At 38.9% G+C, this 16,109-nt stretch overlaps 1 protein-coding gene across 1 annotated transcript; it reads left to right on the top strand.

The window, feature by feature from the left end:
• Nucleotides 1–9,730: 9,730 nt before the first annotated feature.
• Nucleotides 9,731–15,878, top strand: LOC130926683 (pancreas transcription factor 1 subunit alpha). The gene is made up of 2 exons (XM_057851751.1): nt 9,731–10,313; nt 15,708–15,878. The coding sequence occupies exons 1-2, from the start codon at nt 9,731–9,733 to the stop codon at nt 15,743–15,745; spliced, it is 621 nt and encodes a 206-aa protein (XP_057707734.1). The 3' UTR covers nt 15,746–15,878.
• Nucleotides 15,879–16,109: the final 231 nt, after the last annotated feature.

The following is a 16,109-nucleotide window of genomic DNA, read 5'->3' as shown; positions in this document are numbered from 1 at the left end:
GACTTACAAACAAGGTCCTAGAACGAATTAACTTCACATGTTGAGGTGCCATTGTATCAGTATGCGTCTACCCCTCTTTAGTTGAAATTATTTACAGCAGATCACTTGCAGCAGTAATCCAGTCAGTTTTTGAGAAACCAGCTATTGGATCAAACCGCACAAAGTGGTGCTGACAGTGCAATAGTCTGTTTCCCTCTATCGATTCTACTCGTTTCTTTGATGAATCTAGCGGTGGAGTTAAAAGGACACAGTAGAAGTCACATGATCTGAGTTACACCTGTTAAACATGTTATAAAAAGTGCTTTTATCAAAGCGGAGGCTTCAGGACATCCAGCTTCAGACTCTTTTTGCAAGCTAGGGGAGAAAGAAGACCAGCGCCCCTGCAGGGCCAGTTTGCTTTGGGCCCACTTTACCTCCTTGATGCCTTTAGCAGACCCACTGCCTGAATCGCAGACAGGAATGAAAACAGCGGCGCTTCTTGCCTCCAGGCAAAATGTCCTTAAATGTTACGATAGTTGACCCAAAAGCCAAAAGCTGTCGCCCTCAGCCCAGACACACTTTGTGTGAAGCTATACAAGCGCCTATCCGAATCCCAATCGGCTGTACAGTCAAGGCCAACTTGCGCTCTGAGCTATCACTGCAATGTGCCGTGACGCTCTAATGGCCCGGCGCGGATCAAAGAGGCCAAAAGTTTGCAGTCAGCCGCAAAGATGGATCCCTAAAGCTTTCCGTAGCTTATCGTCCTCGTACACAAACAAACGAGACGCGCGTCGCTGAACGCGACTCTGGAATTTATGGCTGTTACGACTTTGCGTCTGTACCTTGGTGCTCACTGGATATCTCAGTGTGTTTTGTTTGTCGAATGAACTTGTTGACGGTAATAGACATCCAATCCATTTTGACTGGGAGGGCTGGCAATAGCGTCCAGAGAGTTAAAAAAATAAAATTATCTCAATATTCCACAGTTGAGGAGGCAGTCCTTTTTTAAATGATTGGTTCCGCATTCTGCTGCAGAACAAAATTTAACATTCTGCTGATAATTAGCTGGCTAAGATTCAGGTTTGAAATAATAAACCCTTTTTTGATCACAATACTTAAAATCTGCAAACATGGCAGCCGTTACTCTATGTATCTGGGCTGCCATGTTTTATTGACTGTCAGATTGATTGCAACTATTAAATTAATTGTCTCGAAACAATTTTTTAAAATAAATAATTGATAAAATCCTTTTGTTTGAGCTGCTTAACAGTAAATATTTGCCCATTTCTGTTATCCCCAATGAAAGCAGACTAATTATCCTTGTGATTAATCAAAATTTCAAATATATTAACATGCTTTGGAAGCAGTTACATAATTACAAAGCATTCATCGTCCATTTTTTTCCTCGGTGCATTTTTTGGTTGCATCTGAAATGTAAAGAGCAAGACAACACCTGGTGTAAATATAAAAGAGTTCCTCAAAGTATTTAAGTATGCAAATTGTCATTTTGTTAGACATCTGATAGTGGAGAAAATAATATTTAAAGACACAAAAAAAAAAGACAATATTTGGGCACAACCTTTATATACCTTCACACATACACACCAAGTCAAGCTCATGTACATGTAATAATGGGTATTAACTAATTTGCTCCCAGAAACGTATAAATAAGTTCTATTTTTAATTGTTTCAGTGTCCCAAAGGCGTATTTATAGGTCTTTTAGGTTTTTTTTTTTTTCATAAGAGACATCTCTGGGTTCTGATTCAACTGAGCTCCAAAGCACAACGCTGAAAATCCATTTTAAAGTGCATGTGACACGAAAAAGCATGTTTATTTCATAATACACACAGTATTTTATGTCCCTGAATGATATGGGCCGCTTGGATGTGTGTGGAAGCGATCGCTATTTTTATTTAGTTTTTTGAATCCCGCGCCATGAAAATGAGTGACTTCCGGCTTCGGTCTTGCATTGAGGAGGAGGGCGCTGTGACGTGTACGGTAGAAGACGTCCTCTTCACGCTACAGTGTACTGTTGTGTATGAGGACGAAGGATTCAGCTGATTTTGCGGATTAATACGTTTATTTTTCGTATCACGCCAGCCAAACGGCTGCAGAAAAATCATTCTGTATGAGGGAGAGGCCTATGCGCCTTTTTGGAGTTTCAAAAGGTTCCCATTCACCGTGGGACCATTGGACTTACGAGGAAGTGAGTAAACATCTTGTTTTGTATTATGTCCAATACGAATACAGCGATTACAAAGTAAACACTACAAACTTCCTTTAAATGAAGGACTACTTACGTTTGATCATTGATAGGCATGAAAAACGCTCTCCTAATGCTCATTAGCAGCAGCACGTTAGCTGCACAACAACTGCAGCCACCCTCCTCCGGGGAACGAACTGTAAATTGCTCTCTGCCGGGCGGTTTGCCGATCCGCACAGACAATCGACAACCGGGTCGTCATGTCAAATAATCCAGGCTAGTTATGTGTGATTTTCCGCTTCGAAGACTTTGAAACATCACTCGGTTCGGGTTAGCATGTCGGCTAGCTGTCACGCCTTCTGGTTTGTTTACATTCTCCGAAGCCGGGGAAGGGAAATGACACATGTCCGATTTAGGTGTCATAAAAGGGAGGTGCGACAGTAAAGGTGAAGTCGACAGTTTTGACCATTATGGAGTAATTTTGCCATGTCGTCCTGAATAAATGCATTTTTATTATTTCATATTCCATTCAGCAAAAGACTGTTATTTGTCATGACCATGCCATTTATTTAGCAAATGGGGAAAATACTTGGATAAAAAGAATATCCTGTAAAAATATTGAAGTAAAGAGACAGAAACAATGACATTTTGCCGCTCTCTTCGTCGCGTTTTCCTCATTGTGAATAGTTCCCCCTCGACAGGCTGACTGGTCCTTCTCAAGCCATTTATATAGCTATTGGGGAAAAATACTTGGATAAAAAGAATATCCTGTAAAAATATTGGAGTAGAGAGACTGAAACAATGAAATTTTGCGGCTCTCTTCGTCGCGTTTTCCTCGTTCTGAATAATTCCCCCTCATTGGGCTGAATAGTAAAACCGATGAGCCCAGTCTACCGCTGACGTCATCCACCTGTTGGGGACGCTAAAGCCCTATAATGGTAGGCGTGGCTAATCGGCAGATTAAAAGACTAATTTCTCGTCATCTGTGCTTTGCTAAATTGTTGTATATAGTCAAATCGTCTCAAAATATGATTCTAATTCACATAATAATGCCATTTAAGACTTTTTTTCTCGTCGTATGCTCTTTAAAGCAATAAAACTGGCCACTGGAGGGCAGTTGCGCATTTGGCAAGACCCACAACCCAATTCGACGGCAACGAATGGCCAGGGCGCTGGCGGAAGGATGTAAGGCGGCGGATGACCGAGCAGAACAACCGAGAGGATGCCCGGGGTGCCAGGCGTTGCATGACCGAGCAGAACGACCGGACCACCAGTGCAGCGGACGATGTCGTTGAGTACGTGCTGCTCGCCGAGCAGACCCCGCAGGGACTCCAAAAAATTATAAGGAAAAAGGGAAAAGTTCACCCGGCTGTCGCGGCCACTACAGCGTCATCTCAGTTAGTTATGTGTAAATAAATAGTTACTTTGCTATCAAAAGCTCTGTTTGTCTTGTTGTTTATGTTATTTTGTAAAAGGAAAACCTTATTCTGATGTTTGGGATGTAACTAAAGCAAAAAATAGCTGTGTTAAAGTAAAAGTTATGTTTGAAATGTATGCTTTCACAAAAAGCTCAATTTCTGTTTTTTCATCAGAAATTGGAAAATTGCTCAAACTAAGCTATTTTCTAATGCTGATTTCTAAAGAATGGAAAAAGATATGAACTTACTTTTTTTTCCTGCTGAAAGAAGAACATCTAATCTTTCTTTTGGTGGCTTCCATGTTTATGTAGCCAAAGAAAGGAATTTTCAGTTGGCCTTGCAAAAATCCAGTAAAACGGCCGGGAGCGAAGGGCCTTGCTCCGGTGAAAATGGCTTGGAGTGAATGAGTTACTGACTTAATGAGGAAAAGCAAGTAATTTGGTATACCCATTTATAGGCTACAATTGTTCCGGCATTGAATAAATGTTTGCCACAAGTCGGGGGAACATTGCTGAAAATATTGGTTTTTATTTATGTTTTTCTCTACTGTCACACACCAGAAATGTACATTTAAGTGCCCCCCCCCCCCAATATATTAAACATGATTCTTTCAACTGAAATTGACATGATAAAGGTCTGTCTGTCTGTTTGTCTGTCTTTTAATATATTTTGAACCTGACACTTGACGCGTACTTGAATAGCATTGATAATATACAACGACAAGCATCCTGAGCTGATGAATTGCGGGACAAACAATGAAGCCCGGCTGGCTGTGACGGGACCTGAGCAAACCCCGCTTGATGAGCGTCAGCTGGGCTTGTGGTGTCTTTGGCAGAAAGGAGCCAGAAGGTGGTGACAGGGTGTGGTTGATGGGGGGTGGGAGGGAAGGAGGGCATCATTTGTTGAGCGCATTCACTTTAATTGACGGTGACAGGCGTCTAATCCATTTGAAATGGAAAGACTGGCAGTGAATGATCATTTTTTCAGTGCCATTGACGACAATAGACATCCAATCTATTTTGACTGGGAACACCCAGGTGACATGAATTGGACGCATTTGATTAACTCATTACCTGCCATTGACTACGATAGACGTCCAGAGATGGGTAGTAACGCGTTACATTTACTCCGTTACATTTACTTGAGTATCATTTTGAGAAAAATGTACCTCTAAGAGTAGTTTTACCACACCGTACTTTTTACTCTTACACGAGTAGATTTGTGATGAAGAAACTAATCTTACTCCTCTACTTGGGGCTAGAAAGTCGTTACATTTTTAGTCTTTATTCTACAGATGTGATTTTCCTTTTATTTTTAATGTTCAACAATCACATGACTATCTCATACCAATCAGACATACCAATCCAGTCACATGACAACATACAAGATGCAGGGTGGAGTCCTATGATTACACCGGCCTGTTGAATCATGTGACATCTGTAAAGCGCTGTAAAAATTGACATTACTTTAAAGCGCAGATTTCACCTCTCCCAGTTTTTACTTGGCACCGATAGACCACGGGCAACCAGACACATGATCGCTTTAATGTCATAGTAGGAAATACGTTTTCGACACTAGAGGGCACGCATGCTCTTTGGAAGGATGTCTTATTTCTGTAGCTCTTTCTAGTCAGAATTCGATTATTTTTTGTCAATTTATTTGGCTTGAAAGGATCATGTAATAGTTTATAGTGCAGTATAATAATATACATGTTTTGCTGAGGAAAAAAATATAATTAAAAAAAAAATCAGCCACTGTAAGCAGTTACTCACAATGTTACTCCTTACTTGAGTATTCTTTACACCAAATGCTTTTTTTTTACTTGTACTTGAGTAGCTTTGTTGGATGACAACTTTTACTTGAGTAACATTATTTTGAAGTAACAATACTCTTACTTGAGTAAAATCTTTGGTTACTCTACCCACCTCTGAAGATGTGCAATTCATTTAAAATATGAAGATCGGCCTAGATGAACGCTCATCTTTCAATGTCATTTTTGACCTTACAGACAAAATGTAATGGACGTCTAGCACCATCAATGGCATCCAATGAGTTTATTTTGTCCTAAAAGAAAAAAGCTTTTCGCCTGCAGCACAACTCTCAAATAACCACACATTAGGTTGTTCTATTTGACTGAAAAGTGTTTAAACAGCCTCCCCTCCATCTCACTTATTAGACCCGTTTAAATCAAACTGACCTCATGCTGCATTCCTGTGTAATGTTATTGACGTTAGAGTTAAGGAACGATGCATACCACAATGTTTGCTGCAAATTACCATCACTTAATTGTTTGGGAAAGGCTTCAAAACAAACAATTATGTTGATATGTTGATAAGTTGAACATTTCAATTATTGTTCGGATTACGTCGTCATCAAACTGATTGACGAGGTTCGGAAATTACAGCATATAAAACTCAAAAAATGAAACATGGTATTCATGCAGGAACCTTATTTCAAGTGGTTTCACACAACTGCTTTAAGTAACTATTAAGTTATGTCGTCAAATAAATGGTTTAGGTAAGACTTAATAACAAACAAGTTAAGCAGTTCCTATTTAAACCTTTTACATGCAAAGTGTGTAACCACCTTTTGTTTTCTTACAATAGGAGTGTTAATTTTATGATGTTTTTAACATTCTGGATGAGTGGAGGACCCTACTGCAGAACATGGCCCCAACTGGTTATTGTACCCTAACTGTTGCACTCGCAAGATGCAAGGGCATAGGGTTGGATAGGGACGGTAGGGACATAACACCAGCAACCTTTCAGGATACTCAAATTGTCCCCACCAACTGTTAAGCAACCTTATTTGCATTATATAATGAGTTCAGTTATATAGGTCATTTAGATTGTCTTCCCATACATTGTAAGGATAGAATTGACCCTACCATTATTAAATTAATTGATTTTATGATGTTCATAGTTGCATAAACCCCTTTTCACTTGTTGAATGTGCCGGTCCATTTTTTCCCCTCAAACGCACGTGTGATTGGCTGATGACTTGCATTTATTTAAAATACATTTATTTTCTACATTTAAAAAAAATATTTTTATTTCCAGCCTATGCGGACATTTTTTCCCAGATAAATATACATTAATCATAATCGAGGTTAAAAATCTGGTAAAAGTTTGCCTGTGCTTGTGGGGAAAAAAGCAGGAGTGTTTTACCTGAGGGAAGGCTTCATTTTTTAAATTTATTTTTGTTATACACTGCCTCCGCACATTTTTTTTTCAGTTATATTTGATTATATTATTAGTATATTTGATTAATATTAAGTGGTCTTAAAACAAATGTTTACATTTTTGAATTCCTGGATAGTTACAGTGTATCACAAAAGTGAGTACACCCCTCCTATTTCTGCAGATATTTAAGTATATCTTTTCATGGGACAACACTGACAAAACGACATTTTGACACAATGAAAAGTAGTCTGTATGCAGCTTATATAATAGAGTTCATTTATTTACCCCTCAAAATAACTCAAAATACAGCCTGTAATATCTGGTTTGTTGCCAGAACCCCTGGCAACAAAAGTTTGTACACCCCTTAGTAAATATGTACATCCCTAAATGTCCAAATTGAGTACTGCTTGTCATTTTCCCTCCAAAATTTCACGTGACTCGTTACAGGAGTGCTGTCAGCATTGCTGCAGAGATTAAAGAGGTGGTGGTGGTGGTGGGGGGGGGGGGGTCATCCTGTTAGTGCTCAGACCATTCGCCGCACTCTTCATCAAATTAGTGTGCATGGCTGTCACCCCAGGAGGAATCCTCTTCTGAAGACGGTACACAAAAAAGCCAGCGAACAGGTTGCTGAGGACATGTCAACAAAGAACATGGATTACTGGAACCATTTCCTATGGTCTGATGAGACGGGCGGGCTTTCGCTAAAAACGAGAAAACCAAAAAGGTTGTGGAAGAATGTTCTCTGGTCAGATGAGACAAAAGTAGAGCTTTTTGGGAAAAGGCATCAACATACGTAGAGTTTACAGGGGAAAAAAATGAGGCCTTCAAAGAAAACACGGTCTCCACAGTCAAACATGGTGGAGGTTCCCTGATGTTTTGGGGTTGCTTTGCTGCTTCTGGCACTGGACTGCTTGACCGTGTGCATGGCATTATAAAGTCAGAAGACTACCAACAAATTTTGCAGCATAATGTAGGGCCCAGTGTGAGAAAGCTGGGTCTCCCTCAGAGGTCATGGGTCATTCAGCAGGACAATGACCCAAAACACTCTTCGAAAAGCAGTAGAAAATGGTTTGAGAGAAAGCACTAAGACTTCTAAAGTGGCCAGCAGTGCGTCCAAACCTGAATCCCATAGAACACCTGTGGAGAGATCTGAAAATGGCAGTTTGGAGAAGGCACCCTTCAAATCTCAGAGATCTGGAACAGTTGGCCAAAAAAGGATGGTCTAAAATTCCACCAGAGCATTGTAAGAAACTCATTGATGGGCACCGGGAGCGGTTGTTCGCAGTGATTTTGTCTAAATGTTGTGCTACCAAGTATTAGCTTGAGGGAGCCAATATTTTTGTCCGACCCATTTTTTGGGTTTTGTGTAAAATGATCTTTTTTTTTTTTTTTTTTCATTCTATTTTAATTTTTCATTTCAAGCAAAATGAATGAAGATGTTACTACCAAAGCATTTGTAATTGAAATCATTTTCTGGGAAAAATTGAGCATTATCTGACAACATTGCAGGGGTGCCAATACTTTTGGCCAGCACGGTATATACAATGAAAAACACCTATTTAAAATGTCATTTTATTTAATTTAATCACGTTACATATACTAGTATATTAAGCAATGCTTTTTCGTGTTTCAATTGACTGTCTTACATAATGGATACAACAATGGATTCAGTAATGTGTAAAAACACAGAGCTATATGCAATGAAAACACCTATATTTAAAAGATAAAATCACATTATGTATACTTGTATATTAAGCCATGCTTATTCATAAGTGTTATAATGACTCTCTTACATGATAAATACGACAATGGATTCAGTATTGTAATACACAAAACTAATGTGTTTATACAATGAAAAACACTTATTTAAAAGTTAAAATAGTGCATGTACATTTTTTCGAGTGTATACGCTTCAAAATACTCGTAAATATTTTTGGCCTTCGTTGCTAAAATGAAATGACAAATTCAAATTTAAAATGACTTATTTTGTCAAATGCTTCACCTGTCTTTGTTTTGTTTTACATTCAGCCTAATCCATTTCTTTGTTTTTGAACAAGTGCAAACATTATGGAGGGCTTTGGTAAATAAAACATGCTTTTCATATAAATAATAGTTTCTCCAATTGTCTACATTTTACGCGACATAAGTACAGCTTTTATGGGCCAAACGAGTTGACGTCATGCACAGGAAATTTGTGGAACGAAATATGTGAATGGAATGAAATATTGTTGAATACTTTTTAGTTTTTACATAAATACGGATAAGGGCATTTCATTAGGTGCACTTAAACAGCCAAGTTGTATTTTTTTAGTTTGATACCAAATGAAGTTTAGTGCTTTTTTAAATAACATTTTCTTTATATGTATTAGATTTATAAAAGGTTGGTTCACACAAATCCATTTTTGACGCCTTTTTCTTATTCTAATTAATAGAATTAAAATTTATGTAGTCCTAAATTTGCTTGCGGTATAATGATGCATAGACAAACGCGACCCTTTTGTCTCAAAATGAGATTTCAAACAGTTTTTTAAGTGTTTTCGTGTGTTTTTGACAGTATGTCCCGAGCTTAAATAGATCCGAAAACGGCCATTCATGGGCAGGCCCGCATGAGCGTCGCGGGCCTGCTGCGCCGCATAATGAGCGGCGCAAGTCCTCCCATGAGTGTTTTGTCAATATTAGCGGGACTGCTTAGAGGAGGGCAAGAGGAGTAGGAGGTGGAGGTTGGGGCGTGGGGGGTCTATAATTGGACACGTGTTTCCCTCCTTTCTTTTTGTCATTTGGAGATCAACTGATCCCTTTGTAATTGTTTTTTAGTGAGAGTTCTCAAGAGGCTCTTTTGAGCAAACATGGAGGCCCTGAAAGTATTTAACGCGCGCAGTTTTGACACGCGCAGTTTTGACGCACAACGACATTTACGAGCTACACCTGCTGAGAAATATACCGAGGGATGGAGGACGTTCTGTTCGATCTGGACCAAGATGGCTCGACGGATTTCGCTTTCTGGGGTCAGATGGAGCAAAACCTCCAGTTTCAAACGCAGCTTGACTCTTTCCTGCTGGAGTGCAGCAGCTCCACGGCAGCAGCGAGCGGTCAATTGTCGCCGTGGTCCTCACTGGGCTGTCAGTCGGTCTTTCCGGAGGCCCAGCTCACCTTCCCCGATTTAGACTCGCAGTCCCCCGGGGACGAGGAGACGGACGGCTGCCCCGTGGAAGAGACCGCGGCCGAGCGACGGCGCGCTCGCCGGCTGCAGGTGTCCCATCAGCCGTACAAGGTGCAGAGGCACGCCGCCAACATCCGCGAAAGGAAGCGGATGTTGAGCATCAACTCGGCCTTCGAAGAACTGCGCTGTCACGTGCCCACCTTTCCCTACGAGAAGCGGCTGTCCAAGATTGACACGCTGCGGCTGGCCATCGCCTACATCGCCCTCCTCAGGGAGATCCTCGTGTCGGGTTGCGATCCCAAGTCCTACGTGGACGAGTGCATGAAGAACGGATACAAGAATCAGACCAACGCCATTTGGAACACGAGTGGTGAGCATTTGACACTTCGTGCCTTTTTTTCCCCCAACCACCGCCAATGACGACGTAAAGTGAAAGACGTGAATGGAAAGTGAGATAATATTGAGATTTATGACGCAACGATTACGTAATATATTTGGGTCGTATACAGAGGTGCATGGTAGAGTAGGCAAAAATTTGACTCCAGTAAGAGTAGCGTCACTTTAAAATAATATTACTAGGGCTGTCAAACGATTAAATTTTTTAATCGAGTTAATCACAGCTTAAAAATTAATTAATCGTAATTAATCGCAATTCAAACCATCTATAAAATATGCCACATTTTTCTGTAAATTATTGTTGGAATGGAAAGATAAGACACAAGACGGATATATACATTCAACATACTGTACATAAGTACTGTATTTGTTTATTATAACAATAAATCAACAAGATTGCATTAACATTATTAACATTCTGTTAAAGCGATCCATGGATAGAAAGACTTCTTAAAAGTTCTTAAAAGATAAATGTTACTACAAGTTATAGAAATTTTATATTAAAACCCCTCTTGATGTTTTCGTTTTAATAAAATGTGTAAAATGTTGAAACAAAAAATAAACTAGTAGTTTGCCATTGTTGATGTCAATACACAATTCTCATGGTCCTGAAACCCATAAAATCAGTCGCACCCAAACGCCAGCAGAGGGTGACAAAACACCAAAAAAACACAAGTAACAAATGGACATGACACTGTGCAGTCATTTTAATCTGTTTGAGCGGGCGTTAAACGTGTTAAATATTTTAACAAGATTAATTTAAAAGATTAATTACCACCCGTTAACGCGATAATTTTGACAGCCCTAAATATTACTCAAGTAAAAATAAATGTAGTCATCCACAAAATGTACTCAAGTACAAGTAAAACAGTATTTGGTGAAAACAGCACTCAAGCAATTAGTAACATTGTGAGTAACAGCATACGATGTTAGATTTTTTTTTAACAATGGTATTTTTTTCTCAGTACAAGGTTATCTACAATGTTGTTAATCTTACTTTAAAAAAGAAGTAATAATTAGTTACAAATTACTTCTCCCAAAAAGTAATTGAGTTAGTAACTCAGTGACCTGAATGGAAGAGTACTTAGTTACTTGGCAAAGTAACTGGTATTACCTTTCATGTTTTTTTTCTTCACCCCCCCCCCCCCAAAAAAAAAAAAAAAAACATACCCAGATAGCGGACCGACATTGAATTAACGTTGATTTTCCATCAAAATCTCAGTATGGTTGACTTTGAATTTTTTTTACGTCAAGTGATGTTGAAACAACGTTGTTCTATGGTATGTCAGGCGATGGTTGAGTTAACATTGTTTTATAGCTGATGAACTAATGTTGACAAATAGTTGATTTATGACTGACCAGAAAATATGATTGAAAAGTCATTGAGTTATGTATAAGCGGGCGTTTTGGTCGAAAACATAACATTGATTCAGCGTTGTTCCAATATTATTTATAATTGAAATGACGTTTTGGTTTTGTAAGGAATTCAACATTGAAACAACATCGAGGGTGCAAAAGTGACGTTGATTCAACAATATAAGATCGACAGCGGAATGTTGATCCAACATCTTTTCAGCGTCGTTCTGTTATCTGGGTAGCATCACTTCAAAATAATATTACTCATGTAAAAGTAAAAGTAGTCATCCAAAAGATGTACTCAAGTACAAGTAAAGTATTAGATGAAAAGAGCACTCAAGTAATGAGTAACAATGTGAGTAACTGCGTACAATGTTAGATTTTTTTGTTTTTTTTAATAATGGTAATTTCTTTCTCAGTACAAGGTTATTATCAGTGTTGTTAATCTTACTTTTAAAAATTAATTAATTACAGTTAGAAATTACTTCTCCCAAAAAGCAATCGAGTTAGTAACTCAGTTAGCTGAATTAAGAGTAATTAGTTACTTGGCAAAGTAACTGGTGTTACCTTACGTTTTTTTTCTTCCTTCCAACAACAACAACAACAAAATATAGTAACCTATATATTTGAAAGTCATTTAATGTTGGGAATCAACAGTTAAAGTTGTTAAAATTGCTCCCGTTACTGCATTAGTTCTCTTCTGTCTACTTTTGACATGTGAAAGTTTTAAAGCTGTTTCATCATTTAAAGATAGAGTCAAGATTTTGCCGATTTAGGAGTATTTTAGATAAAAAGTTACTTAGTTATGCTAGGATGGTTCTCTACAACAGAGACTCCCTGAGAAGTCTACTGCTTTAAGATGAAGGCTGTTTACTAACGCTGGCCAGTCTATCATTTCCCATTTAGTTCTTTATACATGTGCTAACGCCGCCGTGTCTGTCATTTAGCCTCTAGTTCTATATACATGTGATATCTACCGTAGCATCATGCGGGCGTAGTTTGTAGGCTATCGGCTACAGTCAGGTATTATTGGAGCTACCTAGCATCGCGTTTGCAATGGCGTCACAAGTCCCTTCCCTCCGACCCCACTCCCACGCTGCTCTCTCGTCTCCGTCAGACTTTTCTCGCGTCATTCAACTAAGTGTGTGACAATATCTCGATACAGCGATATATCATGATATTTTGCAACCCGATCGGTTATCAATATGCTCCCGCCAAGTATCGATACTTTTCTTTGACATATTGGCCATACAATGGAGTAGGTGTGTGACAAAATATCGAAATGGTGATATATCGTGATACTTTTTATCCCAAAAGGTTATCGATATACTCCTGCCATGAATCGAGATATCATTTTAAAAAGGTGTCAATGTTTAAAAGAAAAAAAAAAGGGAACCAACAAGTTGCTACCAAAATCTTCCACCATAATAGTGTCTCAGTTAACTCTAAGGCTGCATTGACGGTGCTTGACGCCCAATCCATTTAGACTGTGAACGTTTGTTCATTCGAAACCAGAGCATTCACAGTCATTCTGTCCGATTTTCAGGGCATTTACAGGTCATTTCCTGTTGAGTTTTATGGGCCGTTAACATGGTGACTCTCTGAGAATACGAAAACTTTCAAATTTGCCTTTATATGGGCTTGTCTCCATTCGAACAATGTCGAAATTCCGCATGAAAATGATGTAGTATTCATGCCAGGCCCTAGGGGGCAGTGCAGATTTAAAAGGCGACAGCAAATGATGCACTTTGACCCCAACAAGCTCCTCTGCCCGGAAAAAAATATGTCCGCCCACTCGAAGCGATGGCATTTTTATTTTGTTCAAAAGGCATAAATATGGAAACATTCAACATATTTAATTTAAAAATATTGTTAAAACACTAAATTAAAGTCGACATTCCGCCATATTTGCTGTTTTTAATGTTGAGTAGCACCAATGCGCACGCCAAATGTGACGTGAAAGAGTAATGACGTTATCGGCGCGGTCTCGCGCCGCGGGAGCTTTTAATATTCTTACGGAGCAAGCCCCCCTTAATATGGTTTCTGTAGGACAAACATGACACAAAAATTCTTCTAATTCGTTAATATTGTAATAAAGTTAAACTTGAAGCGGTATTGTACAACAAAGTCACGTGGTGCGTCATTCTTTATAGGATGCACTGCAGGGAACCTAAACATTTAATCATGAAGACCGATTATGTATTCTTCAAGGGCGTAGGTTTACATAGGAACGGTGGGGACATAACACTACTAACTTTTCAGGATGCTGAAATTATCCCCACCAATTTTCAAGCAACCATATTTGCATTATGACTTCAGTTATATAGGTCATTTAAATTTTCTTCCTATATGTTGTGAGGATAAAATTGATCCTACCGTTATTAAGTGAATTACAGTACTTTCATTATGTTCAGACTTACATTGACCCCTTTTCACTCACTGAATGTGCCAGTCCATTTTTTCCCCTCACACGCACGTTTGATTGGCTCATGAGTTCACCCCCCCCCCCCACACACGCATTCACAGCCCGACAGAAATAAATCATGCCGCCTCCCCCGCCCCCTTCGAAGACGAGGGATATTAGAGGTTTTTTTTCCGCCAGCAGCAGCCACTGTAAGTACTGTAAAAAGATGTCAATGTTGTGGAGGTGGGGAACACACCACTAATTTTGCATCTGCAACAGTGCTTCAAGTCCATTTTACTCACTTAGATTTCTTGACAAAATAAAAACAGCTGGCTGAAAATAAGATTAACAGACTTATTTTAAGCAAAAAGTTAGTATATTTAATCTTAAAAGAAAAACTTGTTAGTCAGAAATGTTCTTAATGCAAGAATATTTTTCAAAACATTATTTGAAAGCAATTTTTTCTTGAGCAACTTTTAGATGTATGGGCTCAATACGAATAAATAGTCATATTTACTCAAAGTAAGTGGAAGAGTCTGACGCATTAATCTTTTAACTAGCCTTTAACACTCAAAACAAGATGGGTGAAAATTATTTGACATGATTTAACAAAAAAATATCAGATTAAGACGTTATAAATTTGCAGTGTGAAAATTAGTATAGGTCAATACAGATTTATTTTTGATTAATCATTTAGCCTATCAATTAATTAAGTTCATATTGGTGAGAAGTGTAGCCCTGACCCCCGTTTACCAAATATATTTGGTCTTATTAATGTCCCGTCCCCAGCAAAAAGTGTACATGCAGGTTATGTTGTTATATCATCCCTACCAATATTGAGACCAAACCTACACCCTTGGTATTCTTACAGAACTTAGTCATTTTGACAGTAGACTAATATAGCTATTAGATACATACAGCATGTGTTGCCTTCATTATTAGGCTCTTTAATTTTTTGCGGCTCCAGGCATATTTGTTTTTTGTTTTGTCAGTTCAATATGGCGCTTTCAACATTTGGGTTGCCGACCCCTGCTTTAATCCATGTTTAAAACCTTAATTTATACCCTTACTCATCTTTAAAAGCCTACCTTGAAACCCTTTCTTTTGTTTATGAATTCAAAGAGAGGATGTTTTGTTAAAAGTTTTTCCTTTACATTATGCCAAATCATTAAAACAGCCATCACACAATTTATATAAAACTCAAACTATGAAAAAATAAACTGTTGAAAGTACTAATTCAACCCAATAAGACATAAACACAGTGCTTTCAGTGCCTTCTGTGGCGTGTTACCCAAAAATCTACCTTTCAAAGTTGCCGCTGGTCAGTTATACTTATTTATCACATGTAAAAATTTCTTGATAGAAACTGTTAAAGCGTTTTAAGTTATAATGTTAAAATGTATCCAGGTCTAAGTACTGTTTTCTTTTGATGATTACAAAGCGATTAAATTGTTAGATTTTGAGTGGAAAGCAATTTTATTATAGTTGAATGAAAACGTCATTTGAAGTTGCATTAGCTGAGCGCTATTCTCCCAGGTGTATAGAACTCGTTAAACAGTCATTGAAACATATCAAAACTCATGTGTTGTTCCGCTTTTGTGTCCGCAGATCTGACAGCTCGTCTCTCGTGGATAAAGTGGGATTAGTCGAGGACCCTGGGGCACCCCCCTGAATGTTGGCCCGTCAAAAGCGTGATCGACATCTGCGGACTTCTCACTGGCTCGCATGCACCTCGCGCTTTTTAATCTTCTAATTTATTGTGGACTGATCATTGAGAGCTATTGCCATCGAGGCCTCGGAGGCACGGAGGGGCGTGGGCATTGTTTGCCCCAATGGATGGCACTTGTCGCATCGAGTGAACGAGGGGGCACGCTGGCACGAGCCTGAACAACTTCCAGGGCTCTGACGTGCAGCGTTGGAGTGTTTTCCTCACGAGTCTTCATTTGTGAGAAAAGAGTCTTGATCATGTAAATGAGACGCCGGCGAGATCCAGATGACGCCATGACGGCA

This window comes from Corythoichthys intestinalis, chromosome 12, assembly GCF_030265065.1.
Source record: "Corythoichthys intestinalis isolate RoL2023-P3 chromosome 12, ASM3026506v1, whole genome shotgun sequence".
NCBI classification, from domain to species: domain Eukaryota; kingdom Metazoa; phylum Chordata; class Actinopteri; order Syngnathiformes; family Syngnathidae; genus Corythoichthys; species Corythoichthys intestinalis.
Note: the sequence above shows the minus strand (reverse complement) of the source record. Positions and strands in the feature narration are given on the sequence as shown.

Coding starts and splice junctions, on each gene's coding strand:
- LOC130926683 (XM_057851751.1), top strand. CDS start 9,731: ATGGAGGACGTTCTGTTCGATCTGGACCAAGATGGCTCGACGGATTTC. Junction 10,314..15,707: donor CGCCATTTGGAACACGAGTG/GTGAGCATTTGA, acceptor TTGTGTCCGCAG/ATCTGACAGCTCGTCTCTCG.